The following is a 24,179-nucleotide window of genomic DNA, read 5'->3' as shown; positions in this document are numbered from 1 at the left end:
GGCACGGACTTTCTTTAATGGTTAATCGTGCATTCATACTAAATCTGTGTGGTGACTGAAGTAAAGGGCTTGGTCACTGTCGAAAGTGAAAATGGACAGAGTGACTCAGTGAGTCAGTTCACATCCAAATGAAATTCACAAAATTGCATTGTTTTGTGTGATCTGACCTCCTCCCCCCGGGGCATTATGGTACTAACCAACCACAATTTTAAACTCTTTTAAATTAAGTTTAAATTTTGATATTATAAATAAAATTAATCATATTAAAAGAAGCACCCACGTAGTAAATTTTTATATGATTCGATTTAAAATTAATTCATCAATAAATTAAATATGGATAAATATAAAAGAATATAATATATTAATTTGTGTTATGATTTTTTAGTAGGTCTAAAATCATTAGCTTTATAAGATGTGATATATTCTTCAAAATCTAATTTCTAACTCAATTAAAATATATTTACATTTTGAATTGGATGAAAAGGATTAAACATCTCAACTGGTATTTTATAAGTAAGGTTAATTTTATTTTGAACAGAGCTGAAAAGAATAATTGCAGTGGGGAGAGATGACAATCACACTGCCTTCAACATTAGACGCCAAATATGTCCTTTATATAGTTTAAATTATATTCTGATTTTATATTTAATGGTTTACATCGAATTTGAAGTTTTGGACCAGTTAGTAACTTAAGATTATATTGATAAAATATATAAATAAAGAAAATTAGATATATAATTATATTAAATTTATGGGTTAACTACATGGTTCATCGTCGGTCTTTATTTTTTATCTACTTTTACTCATTCATTTCAAAAACATAATATATGATCATTTTCGTTTATATTTGTAAGATACGATCACTTTCGTTTTTTATTTAATTAAGATATGGTCACCACAGGTTAATTGACGTTAAGAATTAACATATTAGGTGACGTGGTATTTTGGTATAATCGCACAGTTGGTCCATGTTATTTATATATTATCTCAAGTTAGTCATACTTTTAATAAACTAAAATAAATTTAATCCTTCAAAAACGATGTCACTTGTCATTGGTGTCACGTATCACCATTCGGTTGGATGATTAATTTTATTTTAATTTAATATATTTATTTTTCACCAATACTTTGAAAAGTTAGTCCTGCAATCGAATGGTGACACATGATACCAATAACACATGACATCATTCGATTTGAGGATTAAGTTTATTTTAATTTATTAAAAGTAGGACGAAATTGAGAGAATATATAAATAATAGAAACCAAATATGTGATTATATTAAAATATTTAACGATATTTAACATGTGGTGACCACATCTTAATTAAATAAATACGAGAGAGACCATATATTATGTCTTTTTAAAATCAATAAGTAAAAATGGACAAAACACAAACATAAGTGAGCAACTATGTAGATAATCCTAGATTTATTATTAAATATTAATAATAAATGATTTTATTGACATTGTTTAAGAAATTACATAATTTAATTGAAAAAAATAAAATATTTCATAATTAAGTGATCATTATAGGTATATTTTATTATTTAAAAGATTTTATTGAAACTAAAAGATTTCAGAGAGACAAAGAGCCAATACGAAGGTAGAGAGAGAATCACCGGCCTAGAAGCCACCTATTTTATAACTGTATATTAAGACTGTCGTACGTTAGACTTTCTCGTATGAGTAGGTAATTTTATTTCAGTTTGATTGCTAAATGTATCGCACTAACCCCACCTATTTTATAATCAATTCTTTGGGTCCTGCAGAATATTTTACTTCTTTTATCAAATTCCTTGAAAACAAAATTTTAAAATATCATTTGAAATACCCAAAGCTACAAAAATTTCACAGTGTTGCCTTGTGCTTAGCTTCCATATCCACACGGGTCTGTCATTTTATCTGATGTGAAACCAGAGTACCAGACCCCCAAAGAAGGACAAAACAACCTCTGCGTTCATTTAATTATTCATTTTTTGTTTCAGACAAACATAAAGGAGAACAGTTTGCAAACGTTAGGCATAACTCTCACTGTCTCTAACTAATTAAAACTGAGTACCCAATCATAGACAATCTCTTAAATTTTCAAAAAGGAAATCTCTTCTCAAGAAAAATAATGTATTAGTAATGCAGTGAAGGTGAATATACCACTTATAGTATACCAAGGGAGTTCAGCATTTTCAAAACCGAGCAAAGATTGAGTTTTTTTTTTTTGGCATGGAGAGGATATCAATGGGAACAACCATAACAAGGAGAGCGAAATGGAAATACCCGCCTGCGCAGCCAATTCCGAGAATCATCCATTTGCCACGCCGGCCTCGGAGGAAACCACCCAAGGCGAGTCCTTCGAAACTACCCGGTTCTCACAAGGAGAGAAAAGGGGTGATGCTGGAGAGATTGTTTGATCAGGAACGGTCTTTTACGAGAGGGACTGTTCCGGTGATGCCGATGAGTTCGAGGGAGAGTGACGACGAGAGGAGAAGAAGGGGAGTGGTTGAAAAGGATAACAGAGAAAATAGCGGCGGCGTAGCCTTTGTTGAAGAAGAGAGATGGAAGTTCCAAGCTGAGATGTTGAGAGCGGAGTGTAACTTGTTGAGGATGGAGAGAAAGATCGCCGTTAAGAAAACGGAGAGAAGGAGAGTTCACATGGAGAGGACTTTGAAATACGCCGCTCAGATTTTACTTTCCGTAGGTTTCTTGTCCTCCCTTCTTTTTCTTTGATTATTGTCTGTTTGGTTCTCGAGAAAATATCGCTCGGGTTTTAGTTGACAGAATGTGGTATGCAGGCATTTATTTATTTATAGTATTTTCCCAGTTTGCATCTCTATTAAATTTCTTTACAGACCACATGTCTATTTCTTGTTTTTTGTCTTCATTTGCTTAATAATGGCTTTTTGGCTTTGGTTTTCACAGGGAAGAAAGAACATTTGTGAAGGAAAGGACGTGAACATGGTATTACTGGAGGAGCAGATCAATGGATTAGTGGAGAATATAGAGAAAATGCAAAAGAGATCACTTGTTAAAGACTTGGAGGTGAAAAAATGCAGTAACTTTGATAAAAGAGTTTCTTCTCTCCAGAAGCAGCTTGAGAAATTCCGGCTTAAAGGAACATCTGATGAAGAACTATGCCTGAAAGAGATTCGAGATATGGCCGAAGCAAGCTTGTCGGTCAAAATCTGCAGCGAAGGGGATGATCATAACCGCAATGTGAGAAACGATTGTCTTCTTTCTTGTTGATTTTGGTTTGGGAATTGATTGTTTGACATTGTTTTTTTCAGGAGAAAATGCCCCAAGAGGCAAGTGTGTGTTCAGGGCATTGCAAGGCCATTGTGCATAGGATTGTAGAGCAAATTCGTGCCGAGACCGAACAATGGTCCCAGATGCAGGACATGCTGGGGATGGTAAGGGACGAGATGGATGAATTGCATGCGTCTCGCGATTTCTGGGAAGATCGAGCATTCGATTCCGACTATCAGATTCAATCCCTGCAATCTGCTGTAAGATTTTCATAAGCTACTTAAGAACTACTAAAACAATCATACTTCACTTGTACTTGCTTAACATGTTGGTTGTGATTTCATTAGGTGAAAGAATGGAGACAGAGAGCTCTCTCATCCGAAGTGAAGGCGAATGAGGTACAGACACAAATATATGTCCTTCGTCAAGAGGTCGAGAGATTGATGAAGGAACGAGATAGAAAAGTAGTTCGAGCTCAAATTGCTTCACCGATCTATCAAGAAACAAACACTGAAACAGAGAAGAGGGTACTCGCTTGTCGCTTAATGGAAGACGATCCCAGTCCAAAGGATCTCGTAAGAGACAGAAGACGGAAGTCCCAAACATGCACAGCCGGACTTCTCCCGATCAGACGTTCACCCCTCAGAGAAATCGGTAACATTTCAACCTTGAAGAAAAAACAGCAGCAGCAGCAGCAGCAGCAGCAACCCCTGGAGCAAGGTGAAGGAACCTTGCCATTGTTTAGCCTTCATAAAGAGGAAATGAAACGCTCATTGTAGACCAACTCAATCAATATCTATGATCCTATATATCAAACAATTGGTTCACAATTATGTAACGTTCACAGTTCGTGAGTCGAACATCGATCGTGTGGCCAGTTTCGGAGTTTTAAATTATCCATTTGCCTCGGATAGGATCCATTTCTTTGTAGGAAAAGAAAGACATCAAAGTAATGGAACATTTACTGATTTGATGAAACCTACTGCAATTGTTTAATCCAGCCTTTATAATCTAGATTAGCCTATCTATCAGATTAAAGGCTAAAAAATCCTAATTATGATAATAAATACTCTGAAACTGTTAAAAGCAAAAAGCTCATATAATAATACATAATGCCAGGATTTCGATGAACACCCAAAATCAGGGATAAGACAATAAAAATGAACTTGGACGGTAAAAAATCTATAAATGTCCACCCGTTCCTCCATGAAGTAAAAGCTTGATCGTGTTATAATCGTTGGGGAACAGTTTACAAGTAAATGCTCAAAATTGCTTTAATTTTCATTGTAAAACGGTTTTCTTTGACTAATTCTACTTGAAGACTAGCTGAAATCTGATTCTTGATGAATGCAAAATCTTGGTTTTAATTCTACTATAAGTATCCCCATACGTCCATCTTTGATTTTGTATCTTCTTCAACAATGGTTTCGATCCAGGGTCGCCGGAAGATCGAAATGAAGAAGATAACAAAGAAAAATAATCTTCAAGTAAACTTCTCCAAACGTCGTTCCGGACTTTTTAAAAAGGCCAGTGAACTTTGCACACTTTGTGGAGTCGAAGTTGCGATCGTAGTCTTTTCCCCTGCTGGCAAGGTCTTCTCTTTCGGCCACCCTCAAGTCGAGTCCACCATCGACCGGTTCCTCACTCGAAGCCCTTCGGTTCATAACTTTAACGCGTCGTACAATGTCGTCGAAGCTCATCGAGATGCTAACATCCGTGAGCTTAATGCACATCTAGCTCAACTCGTTGACATTTTGGAAGTCGAAAAAAGAAAGGGACAAGCACTCGATGAAGTAAGGAAAGCTGGCCAAAGGCAATGGTGGTGGCAAGCTCCGATCGATGAACTCGGATCGAGTGAGCTTCAGTTGCTGAGAAATGCGCTCCAGGAGCTGAAGATGAATGTGGAGAAACAAGCTGATTTGCTGCAGGCAGCGGTTGAGTGCAGCAATTGCTGGCCAATTTTGGCCCCAAGTGGTATCGGAAGTAGTGGTTTGGGCAGTGAAGGAAATAATGAAATGCATACTTCTTCTCCATTGCATAAATTTGATCAGAGCCTATATTTTGATTTTTAAGGTTTTAAGAATTTTATGTTGGAATAAGAACAATTACAAAGAGGAAGAAATAAGGATAATTTTAATCTAATTTGTCTGTTTCTAATATTAAGATTCAATGAGGTAAACTATATCAGATGCTATTGAACTTTAATGAATGTATTGATTTTATCTTTGAATTTTAAATCAATTCACTTATTGCACTAGACTTTTATTTTATTGCGACTTTTGGATAAATCTATATTTATCATTTACTAGAAATATTTTTGAGAATATCCTAGAATAATATAGAAATAATATATGACTAGAAATATCTAAAAAATAATCTAGATATTTATAATATTTAATATTATATCTATAATTTTTTAAAAGTAATATTAATATTTATATGGCTAAGATATTGACATGTATCAACAGTCTAATGACTACTAAAATCTATAAATATGAGTGAGAGTTATCATTATTGTAAGAGGTTAAAAACTGCAAAAAGTATGGGTTTAAAAAAATTAATATACAGTCGATACTACAACTTGTATAATATATGTTTTCTTCTACCATTTAAATGATAAATGATTAATTATATTACTTAAATGATATGTGATCAGTTCTGAAGTTAAATTTTATTATGCACTAAAAAATAAAAGATAAAAGATTAATTAATACTAGAAAAATAAAGCAATATAAACAATGTAAGCAATATTTAAAATAAATTCTAAATAATCTATAATAGATGTGTAAAGTTCGTGATATTAACAATGTAAACAAGAATTCTAGGTAAAACCAAAATGTACATGAATAAAAAATATAATTTAGTTTAGATTTAAAAAATAAATATGTAATTTATTTGAATGATACTTTTAGACACCCATTTTTGTCCGAGTTTTAAAAAATATTATTATTATTATTATTATTATTATTATTATTTGTATTTATTATTATTATTAATAATTATTATTACCATACCTAAACACTAAATAAATTAATACCCACCCAAATCCCACTTAAACCACTAAAACAATATAAAAATCAAACCTAACTCTCCCACCACCCTTTACCACCACCATGAAGTAATTATAAATAAAAGAGGGGGCCAAACGTGGGGAGGGGGGTGGAGACCAAATAATACACCAGGGGAGCAAAACGTGGGAAGCCAGATACGAGAGAGAAAAGGAAAAAAGCTTCAATGATTCTGTTGGATTCTCGTCGGTGATTGGAATCTCCGACCAACATTTCGAACGGTTAAAAGTTGCGCAAGACCATCACGAACAACATACTGAAAATTCAGGACGATCAGACGGTGGACGGCGATGGATTGAAGAAAATAAGCCGAACGATTTTTGGCCTCTTACAGGTGATCGGATCTCTGATCAACATTCCAAACGGTGAAAAGTTGTGTTATGTCAACACGAACAACATACTGAAATTTGAGGATGATCAACGATGGACGTGGTGAATCAGAGAAAATAAATTCGAACTGTTTTTGGCCTCTCGCCGACGATTGGGTACTGCGATCAACATTTCGAACGATCAAAAGGTGCGCGAGGTCAACATGAACAACATATTGAAATTTCAGGACGATCGGACGGTGGCACGACAGCGCAGCAACACGATGGTCGGTGAATCATTTATGACACATGTTATGTATTTTTGGTATAATGTATGTTTAATCCCTGAACTTTTATGTGTGTTTTTCATTCCCGCATATGAATATATATGTTTTCTTGATTTTGACACTTTAGTTTCTGTTATTTTATTTTAGTCACTTAAGTTTCTGTTTTTGCTATATATATCATTTAAATTTTTGTTTTAGTTATTTTAGCCTTTTGAGTTTATGTTTTTACCATTTAATCCTTTAAGTTCATGTTTTTGCTAGATTTATTATTCAAATAAATAGTTTCTTTAATTAATTAATTTGAAGCAAGTTATTAATATTTAATAAATGGATCATATTTTAACTTGATATTTGACTCAGGATTTCCACCATTACGACAACGTGTAAGCGAAACAGTACCAATTTTGGACGCTGTGGGGGTGCTAATCCTTCCCCACGTGTAACCGACTTCCGAACCCGTTTTAATCGAATCTTTGGTAAACGCAGACTAACTTTTTTCTTAAAAAATGATTTTTCTTAAAATTGTTTTAAAAGACGTTTTTTAAGTATTCGACCTCCCTAACCCAAAGGTTGATGGTGACTCTACCCAATTTTATCCAATTTAATTAAAAATACTCATTTTCCAAAATTAAAAGTCGTAACTATTTTTAAAATAATAAATAATTGTTCCAACCTAAAAACAGTTATGACAGTACTCAAGACTACATTTTTTGTGTGACAATGTATAAGATTTTGATGGCTCATTAATGTTAAATTATATGATTTCAATGTCTATTTTTAATTAATTCATGTTCCTTTACAAGAAAGATATTAAACAATAACATATTACTCATACGACACTTGAGAAATAAACTTTGTTGTTGTGCGATGTTAAGCGATGGGAGTGTAGGTGGTATTGATGAAATTCTTAGAAATTCTGACAGTAAAAGTCTAGCTTCTTTTTTTTTTTAATTTATTGGCCCGAGTCCTCTTATTCTTGTCGAATTATTGACAATGAAGTTCGGGTTAATTCTATCTTATTCTTTAATTGAGTGCGATAAGCTTCATTCGATTTTGGAAAGCGATTGTAAACCTGTAGTTGGCTGGATCGCAACCCCTTTCTTCGTTGCACCGATCTTCTCCACTTGTGTACGTAAGATTGCTCTATTGGTAATGGAAAGGGCTGTTATTGTGCAATTTATTCATAGAAGTGAAAACACTTGACTGATGGGTTGGCTATAAAAGGAATGAGTTGATTCTTTGTTTGAGTGTTAAACTACTCTGGACGAGCTTTTGTTGTTTAGTTTCTGATTTGTAATTGTAAGTTCTTTCTGTGCTGGTTGTATTAGAATGTTGGTTTATAGAATAAAATTATTAGGTACTTTTTTTCTCCTTTCGCTATTCGACGATGTACACCCGTGTATGTTGTTTGATATGAAGGAGATTTTTAACGAAACCTCCAGTTCTTATAAAAAATAAATAAACTTTGTTATGAAAGTAAAGTCTAAACAATTGGAAAGATTTTTACCATTGTTGGAGAGTATCATAGGAAAATATAGACTATTTGATAGTTCATGCGATATCCACATTTCATTAGAGTTGAAGAATGATCATTGTTATTGTAAAGTTATGTAAATGTAAATGTATGAGAGTTTGAATAAAAATAGAATCATTATCGTTTATTTAAAGTTAAATATGATCAAATTGTAACACCCTAATCCAATATAATCTAAAATCTGGACGATTAGAATGTCATATGGAACCACCGAAATGACTAACCATTTTTTTGAAATCAATAACCATAGCCATCATTTAAAACCAATAATTCAAATACAATAATAAAATACTTTTTCTAAAATCGGATCTCTATGACACATAATTTAAATGAAATAATACAACTAGAGAGTTTACTAATCCCAAATACATGAGTAACGGTCCTATTAATACACATGCCAATTACAAGTAACCAAGCAATACTGTGTGAGGAATGCTAGAAGTCCTGCTGCGACGGTGCTCCTTGAACGACTTGATATACTAACCTAAGAACATAACATTCAACGTTGAGCTTACAAAGCCCAGTAGTATAATCGCTAATCTAGAGTAACATATGAATCTCACAGACATAAGCATGCTAGAAGACATGGTAATAAGAAGTAGGTACAAACATGATCCTAATCAAGTGCTACCTATTCAAGGCTCGGCAATTCTACCTCTTTAGTGTAAGTCTCACACTTCCCTTAGTCTCTACTAAGGGCTTCGTCATGAGTAAACATATACTAGGTCTCTAACCTTAGTATCATCCTACTATGCATCATCACGCAACACAATGACAATACCCGGTATCACAAGGACGCCAGGTACAACCACACAACAACAAGTAAGCATCATGGTGTAGCTCGGGATCATATAGAATCATAAAACCCACACCCCTATTTGCTTACTAGAGGTACCTTGGGCAAGACCTGAGTCACACAATATCAACATCTCCCAAGTAGCTCAGGCGAGGTCTGAGTCACACAACATCAACACATCCCAAATAACTTAGGTTAGGTTTGGGTCACACCACATCGACACCTTGCCTAGCTAGTCTACTCCTCAGAGTACTTGGGATGCCTCCGGGTCACATAGCATCAGAGCCTACATCCAACTAGCGTTTAAAATGTCCTCTAACTGTTTTGGATATATTTGAATATTTCTCAAACAATTGGACGATCGTCACACACATAAAAGTAACTCGGGTGTCCACATCGTTTCCTGAGTAGCAAACAAAGACATAAGTCTAATGGAATCTTACCTCATAAGGTTCTTATGGTTATCAAATATATACTATTATTATCATGAGGTTATTTTATCATTATTAACAGTTATAACACTAGTAGGGGAGATCACTCCCTCACTTACTACTATTTTATTTGTTCTCTCCCCCTAGAACTTTATTGATTAGTGCTTAAATTAGTTAATATTTTGTTGATAATTACTCTTTGATTAGTCAATTTAAGTTGTTGATTTGGGCGTTTTCGTTCATTTTCTATGTAGGACAGTAGATTCCAAAAAATGGTGCTAAACGAGATGAAATCCTATATATTTTTTTTATTTTCTGGAATCAAGGCCGGCTTAGTGGGCATGACTTTGGGCATGCCTACGTGTGACGTGGCATCCAGTCAGCATCTTTTATAAAGCCTAGTCAGTATTTTCGTGAAGATGGGAGACTCAGTCGCAAATCAGAATTTTAAATTAGGATTATCTCTTGTATTTAGGAATTATTTTTTATTTTTAGGATTAAGTTTGAATATTTTTTCAAGAATTAGTTTTTGTTATTTCTTTCTTTATTTTTAGGGTTTTAGTAGAGTATAAATACCTTATCGAGGTAAGCTCAAAATCATCATCTCTCATATCTCAAATTCTTTTGTCCATTTCTTTAGTTTTTATAAAATTTCTTTTCTTTTTATTTTCGCTTTTCGTTATTTTTCTTTACAAGCTTTCTTTATTTTTAAAATGCCAAGTATGGTTTCTAACATGCTTAGCCAAATTTTTCATATCCAAAGACTGAAACTGTAATACCCCAAATTTTGACTAGTGACTAAAATATAATTTTTTTAAAGTTTAATGGCTAAAGTATAAGGTTTTAAAAGTTTAGGGACCAAAATTTGTAATTTTGAAAAGTTATATATTTTAGCTTGTAAATGATTGCAAGATGTTAGAAAATGGTTTTAAATATAATTTTCATATTTTAGATCAAAGAAATTTGGCTCATAATAGTGTGACTTTTCATATTTGACCGAACAATGGATTTTTAGTGACTAAAATGTAATTTTTGAAAATTGCATGGCTAAATTAGAAATTAAAAGCCAAGTTGATTCAACTTTGAGCAAGGAATATTTTAATGGAAGATAGTGCAATGGCCCTTGGTAATTACCAAGTTTCATTAATCGTATTTTTGGGATTTTTTATTAATTGAATTTTATATTATTATGCCAAGTGTATTAGTTGATAAATACTAGAATAATCAAGAAATTTATCACATTTTAAGCCATCTTTTTTACCTAAGACGAACCACCATTGCTCTCTAAGGTTTTTAATCTACATACTTGATTTTTGGATTAAGCTATTAGATAGAGAATTAATCTACATGAAATTCTCTATCATTTTGTACCAATATTTCATGGTGAAAATGCTTATATGTTGAGATTTAAAGTTAGGGTTTATGTAAGGTTTAGGGATTTTGAAAGATTGATGAAATATTTTGATGTTTTTTTAATGTTGGAGATTAATTCTAAGGCTTGTGTGATGATTAAAACTATGTGTAAAGCCTTGTATTGAATTCAACCTAATTATGGTTTTTAGGAATGTTTGGGTTTTGATGGAATTTGATGTTGTGATGATTAGAATAGCATGAATTTGAAGTAAGGAAGTTGACTTCATGCTTGAAATTGAATGGAAATCAAGTCCTAGTCTACTAAGGGTATTCAATCATAAGAAATAAATTAGGTGGAAATATTGAAAATTTTCCTACGATTTAGAATTGATATTGAAAGTGTTCTATGTGATTTGGAGATCGATTTGGATTAATTTGGAAGCTTGAAATAGAAAAAGGGCTAATTTATAAGTATTGGAAATTGTAGGACATTATAGCATGAATGTGAGTCTTGGAGTATTCAATGATAATATTTAGTATTGAGATGCTAGAAAATTAAATTGGAAAGTTATTTGGAACCAAATTGAAAATTTGGTAAGAGTTTGGGTTGGAATTCGAAAGGTCCTAAGAAATGGGGACTTGTTTGCAAGTTAATAAATGTAGAAGTATCATTTGGGTAAATTAGGACACTTTTGGAAATTCTGGAAGCTTGCTGGAATTTTTGTTTAATTATTAAGTTTGAATCAAATTACAAGTTTACAGAGATTGGAAGTTGGATTGACAAAGTTTAAGAAAGTATATGATGAATTTGCAAGCTTTTGAATGCTTAAGTATTGATTTGAATATTTTATTGAGGTGCTTGAAATTTTATGTTATTAATGTGAAATAATCATAATGGTGAAGGATCATTATGAAGTTAATAGAAAAGTTAAGGTGGATTCTAGAAAGAATTCATAATTAGTGGTTTAATTGTGTAGTTGGCAAAAGTTAAAGGGTTGATAGTGGAAATAAATATTCATGAGATTGAATAAGTATTTTGAGAAGTTTGAAAGTTATGATGGAAATACGATTTAGTTTTATATCGATTTAAGTATCGAATTTATTTCTATCAAATTTTATATTTAAGTTTAGATTATGTTAGTTCGATGCTAACATATAGTTTGAATATTTTATGTTATTATGTAATGTCGTCAGATCAAGGTAAATCTAGTGATTTAAGTAGCTTGAAGGGAAGAAAAAAGTATGAGATCAAGAAGATTATCGTGGAGAAGGTTCGATAGCTAGGCAAATGTGAGTGCATTTAATTCGTGTTTGTGTTATCGTATAAACATTGGCTTGCAATGAGCCAATGACGGAGTTACTCCGGTAAGAAGTGACTCCTAATGTTATGTGAATTGTGATTCTAGCCTACAAGTTCATTTATTAGGCTAAGGATGCTAATTAAGGAAAGTTGTATAGAAATCAGAATTCGAACAGTGATTTTATAAATTTACCATAAATTATACAGAATTGATTAGAGGATGATCTTTATACCGTTAGATTCGTATATCATTCTAGCTTCGTTTAAAATACACGATGACTAATTTCAAGGTTTACACAAAAAGATATGAATTTTTAATCGGTGATAGGTCAGAAAACAGGGTAGCAAATTATGTTGAAAATGCTTCTATCAGTCAACTTTGAAAATTTGTTATAAATTGTACAAGTGGAACTAAAAAGATTTCCTTATATGGTTAAATTCGTATTCAAGTCTAGTTTTAATTACTGCAAACAAAATAAATTTTCAGTATATTAATTAATACATAATAATTTTTGTTTGAAGGTAGTGTAAACTACCATAATATAGAATTTTGATAAATTGTATATTGAAAGTAGTGGAAGGCAAATGATTTAAATCTAAAGCTTAGCGAGTCTTATTTTTGATTTGTAATAATAATAATAATAATAATAATAATAATAATAATAATAATAAAGTGTTAAAGTGAGTATATTTTGTTTGTTGATTATTATAGTTGATGACAACTTGTGACAAGTTAACCTGATTTTATTTTCTAGAATGATTTATAAATTTTAGTATGGAATATTTCTATAAAACTTTTCATCAAGTTTTATGAATAATTTTGGGTATGAACTGCCTAAGTATGATATTTACGATGATGAATTCTAAATGTTTAAAATTATCAAATGATTTTCAGTTATCAGATATTTACAGTTATCAGATAATTACAAATATAATATATTTTACAATTATCAGATACATATTAATACATGATTTTATGATGATAAATATAAGCTCATTGTATGTTGCATTGAGAGTCATAAGTACATTTGGAATGTCATTAAGTGAGTACTTATCAGTTCAACTTTGGTACATTCGTGTATCAATGTTCAGTTATCAGTTATCACTTCAGCTTTGGTACATTTTTGTATCAATGTTCAGCACCGTTGGTGCTCATTCAGGTTATGATTGCACTAAAGTGCATCATATCGCAGTTTCAGTCATGATTCATCACTGTGTTGTGCCTAGCGCACACCTTAAACTCACGTACCTTATATTCTCTTACATATGCATTGGACTATAACATTAAATGTGAAAGTTATAACAATATTGAAAGAAAGAAACATAGAATTGAAAAGAAAGTATTGAAATATATTCGAATGAAAAGAACAAAAGTTATTTACGATATTCGATGTTGACTTACGTGATTTTTGATAAAATCATGAGATGATGATTTTTTAGGTTTTCAGAAGGAAAAATGACTTGCTTCGTCTGGTTTTCAAAATGACTTACTTAGCGCGTGATGATTTTCATAGTAGGTTCGAATAAAGTAGAGGTCATGAAGTGAGGAGCTTGCCTCCATCTTATGCGAAATCAAACCTGCCGACAGTATAAGCAAGACATCCTAACTTTGACTTATTAGTGGCATGTACATTATATTTGTTGGGTTGCCTTATAAAAATTTATTTTTAAAAAGGCTTTGTAATAATAATTAAGGTTATTTTCTTTAGTTTTGTCTAATTTTAGTATCAATTGTATTTATGAGTGAATATTATAAATGTTATATTTTAAATGATTTAAAATCAAATCGTATTAGGCAGTTGTGTTCGATTATGAAACAACATTGAAATGCTTAATTACTGATTGAAATCAGAATAGTTTTCAAGGATCAAACATTATTTTATAAATTTATATGATTATGGAAGTTAAAAAGTACATTATTAAATGAAACAAAATTTTAAGCATTTAAGTTCAGAAAATGTCAGTTGAGTTGATGTGACATCTGTGACTTGTATTACGAGACATATATGAGTTGTGGGTGTTACAGAAACAATGACTCAATGCCATCCTAAGAATTGAAAAACACCTTATATCCTTCGAGTTACATTTTCAGTTTTCTGGAATCAAGGATTGGCAATCAGCCATCCTTTTATAATAAAAAAAACTTCTTTTCAAAAAGTGTACGTTGGATTGATTTTGATTTCAATTAATAAGTTGGGAGGAACTAAAATCGAATTAAATTCTCATTGAGACGCTATAATCCAAGTCGGGTTTTTCCAAAACTAAAACGAAATTGGGATTAACTAACAATTATCACAGTTAGTCCACATAAGGAGTGAGATCCAAAGATTGATTTTGGATTATCAGTTAATTGAGAGAAAAATAAGTTACAGGGGTTGAGCCCCGTGGACTGTAATCAATATGAATTCGAAGCTAAAATCATATTCAATGATCGGTTGAAATTGAAGTAAAAGCTCAAGCTTAAGGCTGACTTTTACCAATAGAATTTTCATCTTTACTTTCTTTAAATCAATTTGTTTGTTTTCTTTAGATTAAAATTTTATTTTCTTTACAAACTTTTCAACAAATTCCCCACTTTTTATATTTATTTTTTTTGCAATTCACACCAGGATCAATGATCAAGAACCAAATTGTCGAAAAATTCCTTAGTCCCTACGGATCAACCCTTACTCTCTTGATACTATCTTTTTTCTATTTTTTTTCTTGAGATTAAGGGATAATTATTTGACATAGAAAAGACGTGTGCCAAATTGGAGCCGTTGTCAGGGACTTTGACAAAAGTTACTAATTTATTTTGTTTTTGATTTATGACCAGGAAAAACCTTAGGAACATTAGAAGAATTTGATCCAGAAATCAAAGCACGAGCTAGACGAATCCGTGGACAAATGCTTCGAGAGAAAAAAGTCCACAATAACAAATAAATCTCGAAAAACCGATTAACACCACATTATATTCATAATCGACGCACATATCAGAATCATCATCCTACACTGAATCACCCTCCATACCCAAGACCCAAAGTAGCCTCACATAACGTCGATCTCACATAATCAGATTCGATGGGTGATCGTACCATTCGCGAGTTGGCCGCGACTTCTTCGGTTTAACAACCTCTCTACATCACCTTTCCTCAATGTGAAACTCTGTTTCAACTAAAAATGGGTTTGAATCATCTTCTTCCTACTTTCTATGTGGTCTATTATAAAAACGGGGTTGAATCATATTCTTCCTACTTTCCATATGGTCTATTCTAAAAATGGGATTGAATCAACTAAAAACAAGACTTCCCAGTGAGAATCCGTATAAACATCTCAGAGAGTTCCATATGGTTTGTTCTACTATGAAAACACAAGGAGTATCAAAATACCAAATTAAATTACGAGCTTTTCTATTTTCTTTATCTGGTTAAGCAAAAGAATTGTTATTTTATTTGCCTATGAATTTAATTAATACATGGGTTGATTTAAATCATATATTCCTTGATATGTTTTTCCTAACAGCAAATGTAAGCGAATTGAGAAGAAGCATCATGAGGATTAAACAAAAAGATGGGGAATCACTTTACGACTATTGAGAGCGATTCAAGAAGCTTTGTGTATGTTATCCGCAACACGGATTAATCGTATAAACACTTCTCCAATATTTCTATGAAGGACTATTTCTCATAGAGATGAAAAATATAGATGTTGCTAGTGAAAGAGCTCTTGTCAATATGACCCCAAACACAGAAAGTGAATTAATTTCGACAATGACAACCAACTCTCAACAATTTGGCTCTACATTTAAACCCATCCGACGGGTTCACGTGGTAAGTATTGTTTCTCTTGAAAATAAGATCAATAAATTAATTGACATGGTTAATGCCCTTTACGCATGTAAAATTAGACCAACAAGAGTATGCAAGATATACACAATGCCAGATCATTTGACAAATTGTTGCCCGATGTTACAGAAAGAAACAAGTGCATAAGTTAATAATGAGAAGAATTTTCCAGGACCTTTCCAAAGGCCTTAAAACCTTCACGAAAACACATATAATTTGGGATGGAGAGATCACCCAAACTTTAGTTATACACAAAAACTATGGCCTAATCAAGGCTATTAACAAGACCACCTTCACAGCAACCTTATCAGCTGTAGAGAACATCACTCGAGTCGATCGTTGAAAAATTGGCTTTATCCCAAGAAAAGTTCCAGAATCACACTGAGTCACAGTTATAAGAAATATATAAGCAGATTAGTCAATTGGCTCAGGCTATAGGGCACTTGGAATCACAAGGTAAACTACCCTCTCAAACCGAAACAAACCCACAAAAAATGTAAGCACTATCACCATTCAAAGTGGAATAATTAATGAACAACCAATCCTAGAGAAGTTAGATGCAAAATCCAGAAGAAAGATGAAGAACTAAAATCCTAGAGGGAAGAAACAACAATAAGTGCAGACTCTTAGAGAATAAATGAAAATGGTACAAGATCCCAAAGAAACAAGAAAAATTATTCACAATATGATATTGTGCCATCTCCCTATGATGCTCCACCTCCCTATGATGCTCCACCTCCTTTCCCCTCAAGTTTTGTAAAAAAAAGACAAACAAGCCGAGGAAAGAGAGATCTTGGATTTTTTTGAAATGTAGAAATCAACATATCACTTCTTCAAGTAATCTGAAAGGTTCCGAAGTATGCCTGATTTCTTAAAGAACTCTTCACAATAAAAAAGAATTACCGGGCACGAAAAAGTAAATTTAGGAGAACATGTTTCCACATTTTTTTCAGCGAAGACTTCCACTAAAGTTAAAGGACCAAGGTATGTTCGCTACCCCATGTAAAATTGGTAAAATTGGCATAAAACGTACAATATGTTATTAGAGAGCATCCATAAATATGATGCCTTTATCTATTTATAACTTACTCTCTATCGAGCCATTGAAAAATACTAGAGTGGAAATACAATTGATGGATCGCTCAGTTATTTATGTCGAATGAGTTCTAGAGAATGTCTTAGTGAAGATAAATAAACTTATCTTTTTGGCGGATTTCTATGTCATTGACATGGAAATGATCGGATAAATACTTGTTCTGAAATTCTCATTGGACGACATTTCCTTAGTATAGAAAACACAAATATATACTTAAAAAGCATAATTCTTATAATATAATTTGATGGTGAGATCATTATATTTAATGTTTATAAAGCGATGCGGTATTCTAATAATATTCAAAGCTTAAATTTTGTTGATGTAATTGATCATGTAGTTGATGAATTTATAGAAACTATTTTTTATGATATGTGCAGGGAATCAGACGAATTTTATTGGGAAATCAGAGAATTAAAAAAAATTTCTATTTATTTGGATAAACTTATTTCACCTTCAAGTTCTAAAATTTTACCTTATATTTTGTAGGCTCCTCAAATTGAATTGAAGCAGTTACCAGATCAGTTGAAGTATGCATTTTTGGGATAAAATGATACCCTACCAGTAATAATTTCGAACAAGTTGACGAAAGAGGAGGAACAAGATCTTGTAACGGTCTTGCGTGCGCACAAAGAGGCCACAATATGGACTACCATCGACATTAAGGGACTTAGTTCCTCGACTTGTATTCATAAGTTCAAGATTAAGAAAAGAGCTAAACCGTCATGTGAAAGACAAAACTGGTTAAATCAACCAATGATGGAAGTGGTAAAGAAAGAAATTCGAAAACTTCTTGATGCAGATGTTATCTATCCAATCTCGGATAGTAATTGGGTAAGTTTGGTCCATGTTGTTCCTAAGAAAACATGAGTTATAGTAATTGAGAACTCGAAATATGAGTTAGTTTCGACAAGAGTACAAAATGAATGGCGATCCGACATCGATTATAGGAAGTTGAACTCTTAAACTAGAAAATATCATTTTTCTTTACCTTTTATAAATCAAATGATAGAAATATTAGCCGGTAAAACTCACTACTATTGTCTTGATGGATTTTCAGGTTTCTTCCAAATCCTAGTGGCATCATAAGGTTAAAAAAAGACGGCTTTCACATTCCCCTTCAGAACGTTTGCCTATCGAAGAATGCCCTTCGAACTTTGCAATGTGCCCGCCACGTTTCAAAGATGTAAGCTTAGCATCTTTTCGGACTACATCAAGAAAGGCATAGAGGTCTTCATGGATAATTTCATGATTTACGATAACACTTTCGACGAATGCCTTCTTAATTTAACTAATGCATTGAAACGATGCCTAGAATTCAACTTTGTTTTGAATTATGAAAACTGTCATTTTATGGTTGATAAGGGTTTGATTTTAGGACATATCGTTTCTTTTGATGAGATTGCAGTCGATAAAGCTAAGAATGATATTATACGCTCACTCCCTTACCTCACAACGATAAGAAAAATAAATTTTTTTTCTTGGCCATGCAATATTTTACCTCAGGTTCATCAAAGACTTCTTAAAGATAACACAATCGTTGTGTAATCTACTTCAAAAAGATAAAGTCTTTGATTTCAACCAAGAATGCAAGGAATTGTTCGTCATTTTGAAGGAAAAACTAATATCAGCTCCGATTGTACAAATGCCAAATTGGGATTATCCTTTCGAGATCATTTATGATTCCTCAGACACTAGTGTTGGAGTAGTTCTCAGTTAAAAAGTCAGCAAAATAACGCATGTCATTGCCTATGCATCACACACCTTAGATTCAAAGCAGAAAATTACTTTATAACCGAAAAAGAATTTTTTACTATAATATTTGCTTTGGAAAAATTTAGATCATATTTGCTGGGAACTAATATTGTTGTTTATTCTGACCATGCAACATTACGATATTTAATGAGCAAAAAGTAAACGAAGCCGAGACTTATTCGTTGAATTTTACCCCTTCAAGAATTTAATTTAAAAATCAAGGATAAGAAAGGATGTGAGAATTTGGTGCTCGATTTTTTTCTTGGCCATGCAAGATTTTACCTTAGGTTCATCAAAGACTTCTCAAAGATAACACAATCGTTGTGTAATCTACTTCAAAAAGATAAAGTCTTTGATTTCAACCAAGAATACAAGGAATTGTTCGTCCTTTTGAAGGAAAAACTAATATCAGCTCCGATTGTACAAATGCCAAATTGGGATTATCCTTTCGAGATCATGTATGATTCCTCAGACACTAGTGTTGGAGTAGTTCTCAGTTAAAAAGTCAGCAAAATACCGCATGTCATTGCCTATGAATCACACACCTTAGATTTAGAGCAGAAAAATTACTCTATAACCGAAAAAGAATTTTTTACTATAATATTTGCTTTGGAAAAATTTAGATCATATTTTCTTGGAACTAATATTGTTGTTTATTCTGACCATGCAACATTACGATATTTAATGAGCAAAAAGTAAGTGAAGCCGAGACTTATCCGTTGAATTTTACCCCTTCAAGAATTTAATTTAAAAATCAAGGATAAGAAAGGATGTGAGAATTTGGTGCTCGATTTTTTTCTTGGCCATGCAAGATTTTACCTTAGGTTCATCAAATACTTCTCAAAGATAACACAATCGTTGTGTAATCTACTTCAAAAAGATAAAGTCTTTGATTTCAACCAAGAATGCAAGGAATTGTTCGTCATTTTGAAGGAAAAACTAATATCAGCTCCGATTGTACAAATGCCAAATTGGGATTATCCTTTCGAGATCATGTATGATTCCTCAGACACTAGTGTTGAAGTAGTTCTCAGTTAAAAAGTCAGCAAAATACCGCATGTCATTGCCTATGGATCATACACCTTAGATTTAGAGCAGAAAAATTACTCTATAACCGAAAAAGAATTTTTTACTATAATATTTGCTTTGGAAAAATTTAGATCATATTTGTTGGGAACTAATATTGTTGTTTATTCTGACCATGCAACATTACGATATTTAATGAGCAAAAAGTAAGAGAAGCCGAGACTTATCCGTTGAATTTTACCCCTTCAAGAATTTAATTTAAAAATCAAGGATAAGAAAGGATGTGAGAATTTGGTGCTCGATTTTTTTCTTGGCCATGCAAGATTTTACCTCAGGTTCATTAAAGACTTCTCAAAGATAACACAATCGTTGTGTAATCTACTTCAAAAAGATAAAGTCTTTGATTTCAACCAAGAATGCAAGGAATTGTTCGTCATTTTGAAGGAAAAACTAATATCAGCTCCGATTGTACAAATGCCAAATTGGGATTATCCTTTCGAGATCATGTATGATTCCTCAGACACTAGTGTTGAAGTAGTTCTCAGTTAAAAAGTCGGCAAAATACCGCATGTCATTGCCTATGCATCACACACCTTAGATTTAGAGCAGAAAAATTACTCTATAACCGAAAAAGAATTTTTTACTATAATATTTGCTTTGGAAAAATTTAGATCATATTTGCTGGGAACTAATATTGTTGTTTATTCTGACCATGCAACATTACGATATTTAATGAGCAAAAAGTAAGCGAAGCCGAGACTTATCCCTTTGAATTTTACCCCTTCAAGAATTTAATTTAAAAATCAAGGATAAGAAAGGATGTGAGAATTTGGTGCTCGATTTTTTTCTTGGCCATGCAAGATTTTACCTCAGGTTCATCAAATACTTCTCAAAGATAACACAATCATTGTGTAATCTACTTCAAAAAGATAAAGTCTTTGATTTCAACAAAAAATGCAAGGAATTGTTCGTCATTTTAAGGGAAAAATAATATAAGCTCCGATTGTACAAATGCCAAATTGGGATTATCCTTTCGAGATCATGTATGATTCGTCAGACACTAGTGTTGGAGTAGTTCTAAGTTAAAAAGTCAACAAAATACCGCATGTCATTGCCTATGCATCACACACCTTAGATTCAGAGCAGAAAAATTACTCTATAACCGAAAAAGAATTTTTTACTATAATATTTGCTTTGAAAAAATTTAGATCATATTTGCTGGGAACTAATATTGTTGTTTATTCTGACCATGCAACATTACGATATTTAATGAGCAAAAAGTAAGCAAAACTGAGACTTATCCGTTGAATTTCTTCAAGAATTTAATTTAAAAATCAAGGATAAGAAAGGATGTGAGAATTTGGTGTTCGATCAATTAAGCACAATTCCTCTCTCCACAATTAACCCATTGATTAAAAAAGAATTCCCAAAAACAAATTTGATGTTGGCACAAAGAGAAACTTCTCAATGGTTCGTTGATATGGTAAACTATTTAGCCACAAGTAAAATACCATCAGATCTACCAAGAGCATAAATTAATCGAATTAAAAGGGAGTCATGATTTTACATTTGGGATGATCCTTATCTTTGGAGGCACTGCTATGATTAGGTAATCCGGAGATGCATCGCCAAAAATAAGGTAAATTCGATCCTAAATTTATGTCTTTCATATTTTTGTGGTGGTTATTTTGGATCGAAGCGAACAAATCACACGAGTTTAAAATGCGGTTCTTTGGCCAAATATTTTTAAAGATGCTTATATTTACTGCAAAACATGTGAGAAGTATCATCTCACAGGTAATTTAGGCCATATAAAGAAATGCCTTTAAATATAATTTATATTTGTGAGATTTTTTATGTATGGGGAATAGATTATATGGGTCCCTTTACTTCTTCATTTGGAAATAAATATATAATTCTTGATGTTGATTATATTTCTAAATGGGTAGAAGCTAAAGCTACCCAAAATAATGATGCTAGAACAATTATGAATTTTTTAAAATTTTTATCTTTTTTAAGTTTGGCATACCACTGGTGATAATAAGTGATCGAGGCACCTATTTCATCAATCAAATTATCGAGACGTTCATGAAAAAATTTGAAGTAACTCAAAGAATTGCCACAACCTACCATCCGTAAACAAATGGGCAAAGTGGAAGTGTCAAATTGTAAAATTAAGGTATCTTTTAGAAAATTGTCAAGTTAGATCGAAGAGATTGGAGCATTAAATTACCTGATGCCTCATGGGCATACTGAACCCGAACACGTTCATTCATCCAAGGACCATCTTCGTCGCCAAACCTATTCCATTACAATTGAGGAAATTCTTCAAGGCTATCTCCACTTTAACGATGAAAATTTCAGGTTTGCAAATACATTCCCGATCGAACTCCTGATTTTTTTGCATTTGCGTAAATCAGTTGTGACATATTTTGTTGCGATTGGTTGACGATTATATTATGAGATTACATGTAGTACTTATTATGAATTGGTCTTTGAATTTAATGCTACATTTACATTTTTACCAAATCGTATTGTATCAAATGACACAGAAGACGTAATTTCCTTTAGATTGCTTGGAGAGTGTTTTACTTTCTCTTTAGAGAATTTCAACTTCTCCATGGGGTTTGTGACGGATGTCATAGACCATGATTTTATAACTGATTTACATGAGATACCGCAAGATTTCAATACATACATAGCTTATGAGGCGCTCATCGGCTCGGCGAGTGCCACTTTCAATGCTCGCACCACCAAAGTGTGGCACATTCATGATCTCGCTCTTCGCTACATACACCAGTTTCTCCACAAAATAATACTTTAAAATGGGGTGATCCTAGAAAATCTTGAAAAATCATTCACCGTCATCGTTCTCATCAATAAGTTATTTGAAGATACCAAGGAAGTGGTCACGATTGTAAAAGTCGAAGAAAATACGGATGAAGAGAAGTCATGTGATCAAGACTTGGTGGTATATGAGAATCATTGTTTTGAAAACCGGACCGGACCGACCGGTTCAACCGGGAACCGTGTGCTAGTCTGGTTCAATCTAAACCGGTTGAACCGCTACTAGTGAACCGGCCAGAACCGCTGAACCGTTCAAATCGGACCGGCTGAAAACCGGAAAAACCAGAAATTTTGTTTATTTTTTTATAAAAAAATTAAACCAAACAACGTCGTTTGTTAAACGAGCCAAGTCGAACTCGAGTATTGCTGAGCTCGACTCGAACTTGAAAACTTTAAAAGTAAGCTCAACTCGACTCAAACTCACAAGCTAAAAAGTATCAAGTTCAACTCAAACTCGAAATATAATATTGAAACTTGAACTCAAAAAGGCTTGAACTAAAAAAAATTTAGAAGCTTGATTGAAGCCTAAAATTCGAGCTTGATTGAAGTGAAAGAATAGTTCACTCAATGCTCACCAAAAGGCTCCATGATTTTAAATGCCAAATTACCTCTATTATTTATAGAAGTTAGTTGTGATGCTCTTCTATGTTTCTTAGCAATGTGGGATTGTTTTGTTCTCATATTTTTACTCTTTAGACTTTTGAGATGCTCTTCTATGTTTCTTAGCCATGTGGGATTGTTTTAAAAAAAAATTAAACGAAACAATATCATTTTGTTATGATTTTTTAACCCCAAATTTATTTTTTAATTATAGTTATATAATTATATTTATTATTTAATATGTTTTACCTTAAATATTATGTTGTAGTTAATTTGAATCATTTTGTTTCACTTGATTTTATGGTTTTTAACTTATATATGTTATGACTTGCTTTGAATATGACTTGTGATATAAAAAATTATTTTTTATTAAATATTTTTGGTATTTTTATTTAATTTTTTTTAAATAATTATGACGTCGTCCGGTTCTTCCGACCGGTCTGACCGGTTGAACCAGTGAACCGGTAGTATGGCCGGTTCGCTAACCGGTCCGGTTCTGAAAACCATGATGAGAATCTGCTCCCTATAAAGGTAGAGAGGAACCTTGTGACTCTAGTTCAGTCCAAGCCGAAAGAGCCCCATATCCTAAGGAATATAATGTTAATGACAAATGTAGCTATCATATTGGAAGCTCAGGATACACTACATAAAATTTTAGGGCATTAAAAAATAAAGCATTTCTTAGTTTTTCTTCCTTTTAATTTATAAAGGAAATCGATA

General features: G+C 32.6%; 3 protein-coding genes across 3 annotated transcripts in view; 2 read left to right on the top strand and 1 right to left on the bottom strand.

Moving 5' to 3' along the window:
- LOC120156554 (photosystem II 5 kDa protein, chloroplastic-like) overlaps positions 1-24,179 on the bottom strand; it is a 31,400-nt gene that overhangs the window by 4,688 nt on the left and 2,533 nt on the right. The gene's annotated exons all lie outside the window — the stretch shown is intronic.
- Positions 2,136-4,100, top strand: LOC120156558. Its single transcript, XM_039167860.1, has 4 exons — positions 2,136-2,688; positions 2,914-3,207; positions 3,273-3,497; positions 3,585-4,100. The coding sequence occupies exons 1-4, from the start codon at positions 2,218-2,220 to the stop codon at positions 4,014-4,016; spliced, it is 1,422 nt and encodes a 473-aa protein (XP_039023791.1). The 5' UTR covers positions 2,136-2,217; the 3' UTR covers positions 4,017-4,100.
- Positions 4,659-5,309, top strand: LOC120156557 (agamous-like MADS-box protein AGL62). Its single transcript, XM_039167859.1, has one exon. The coding sequence runs from the start codon at positions 4,659-4,661 to the stop codon at positions 5,307-5,309; it is 651 nt and encodes a 216-aa protein (XP_039023790.1).

The sequence above is a fragment of the Hibiscus syriacus genome, unplaced genomic scaffold (genome assembly GCF_006381635.1).
Source record: "Hibiscus syriacus cultivar Baekdansim isolate YM2019G1 unplaced genomic scaffold, ASM638163v2 tig00111231_pilon, whole genome shotgun sequence".
Lineage (NCBI taxonomy): Eukaryota > Viridiplantae > Streptophyta > Magnoliopsida > Malvales > Malvaceae > Hibiscus > Hibiscus syriacus.
This window is presented reverse-complemented; position numbering and strand designations above follow the sequence as displayed.

Bases quoted from the DNA above. Each gene is read 5' to 3' on its own strand.
- LOC120156558 (XM_039167860.1), top strand. From the start codon at position 2,218: ATGGAGAGGATATCAATGGGAACAACCATAACAAGGAGAGCGAAATGG. The intron at 2,689-2,913 runs GTAGGTTTCTTG...TGGTTTTCACAG, and splicing joins CCGCTCAGATTTTACTTTCC to GGAAGAAAGAACATTTGTGA. The intron at 3,208-3,272 runs GTGAGAAACGAT...TGACATTGTTTT, and splicing joins GGGATGATCATAACCGCAAT to TTTCAGGAGAAAATGCCCCA.
- LOC120156557 (XM_039167859.1), top strand. From the start codon at position 4,659: ATGGTTTCGATCCAGGGTCGCCGGAAGATCGAAATGAAGAAGATAACA.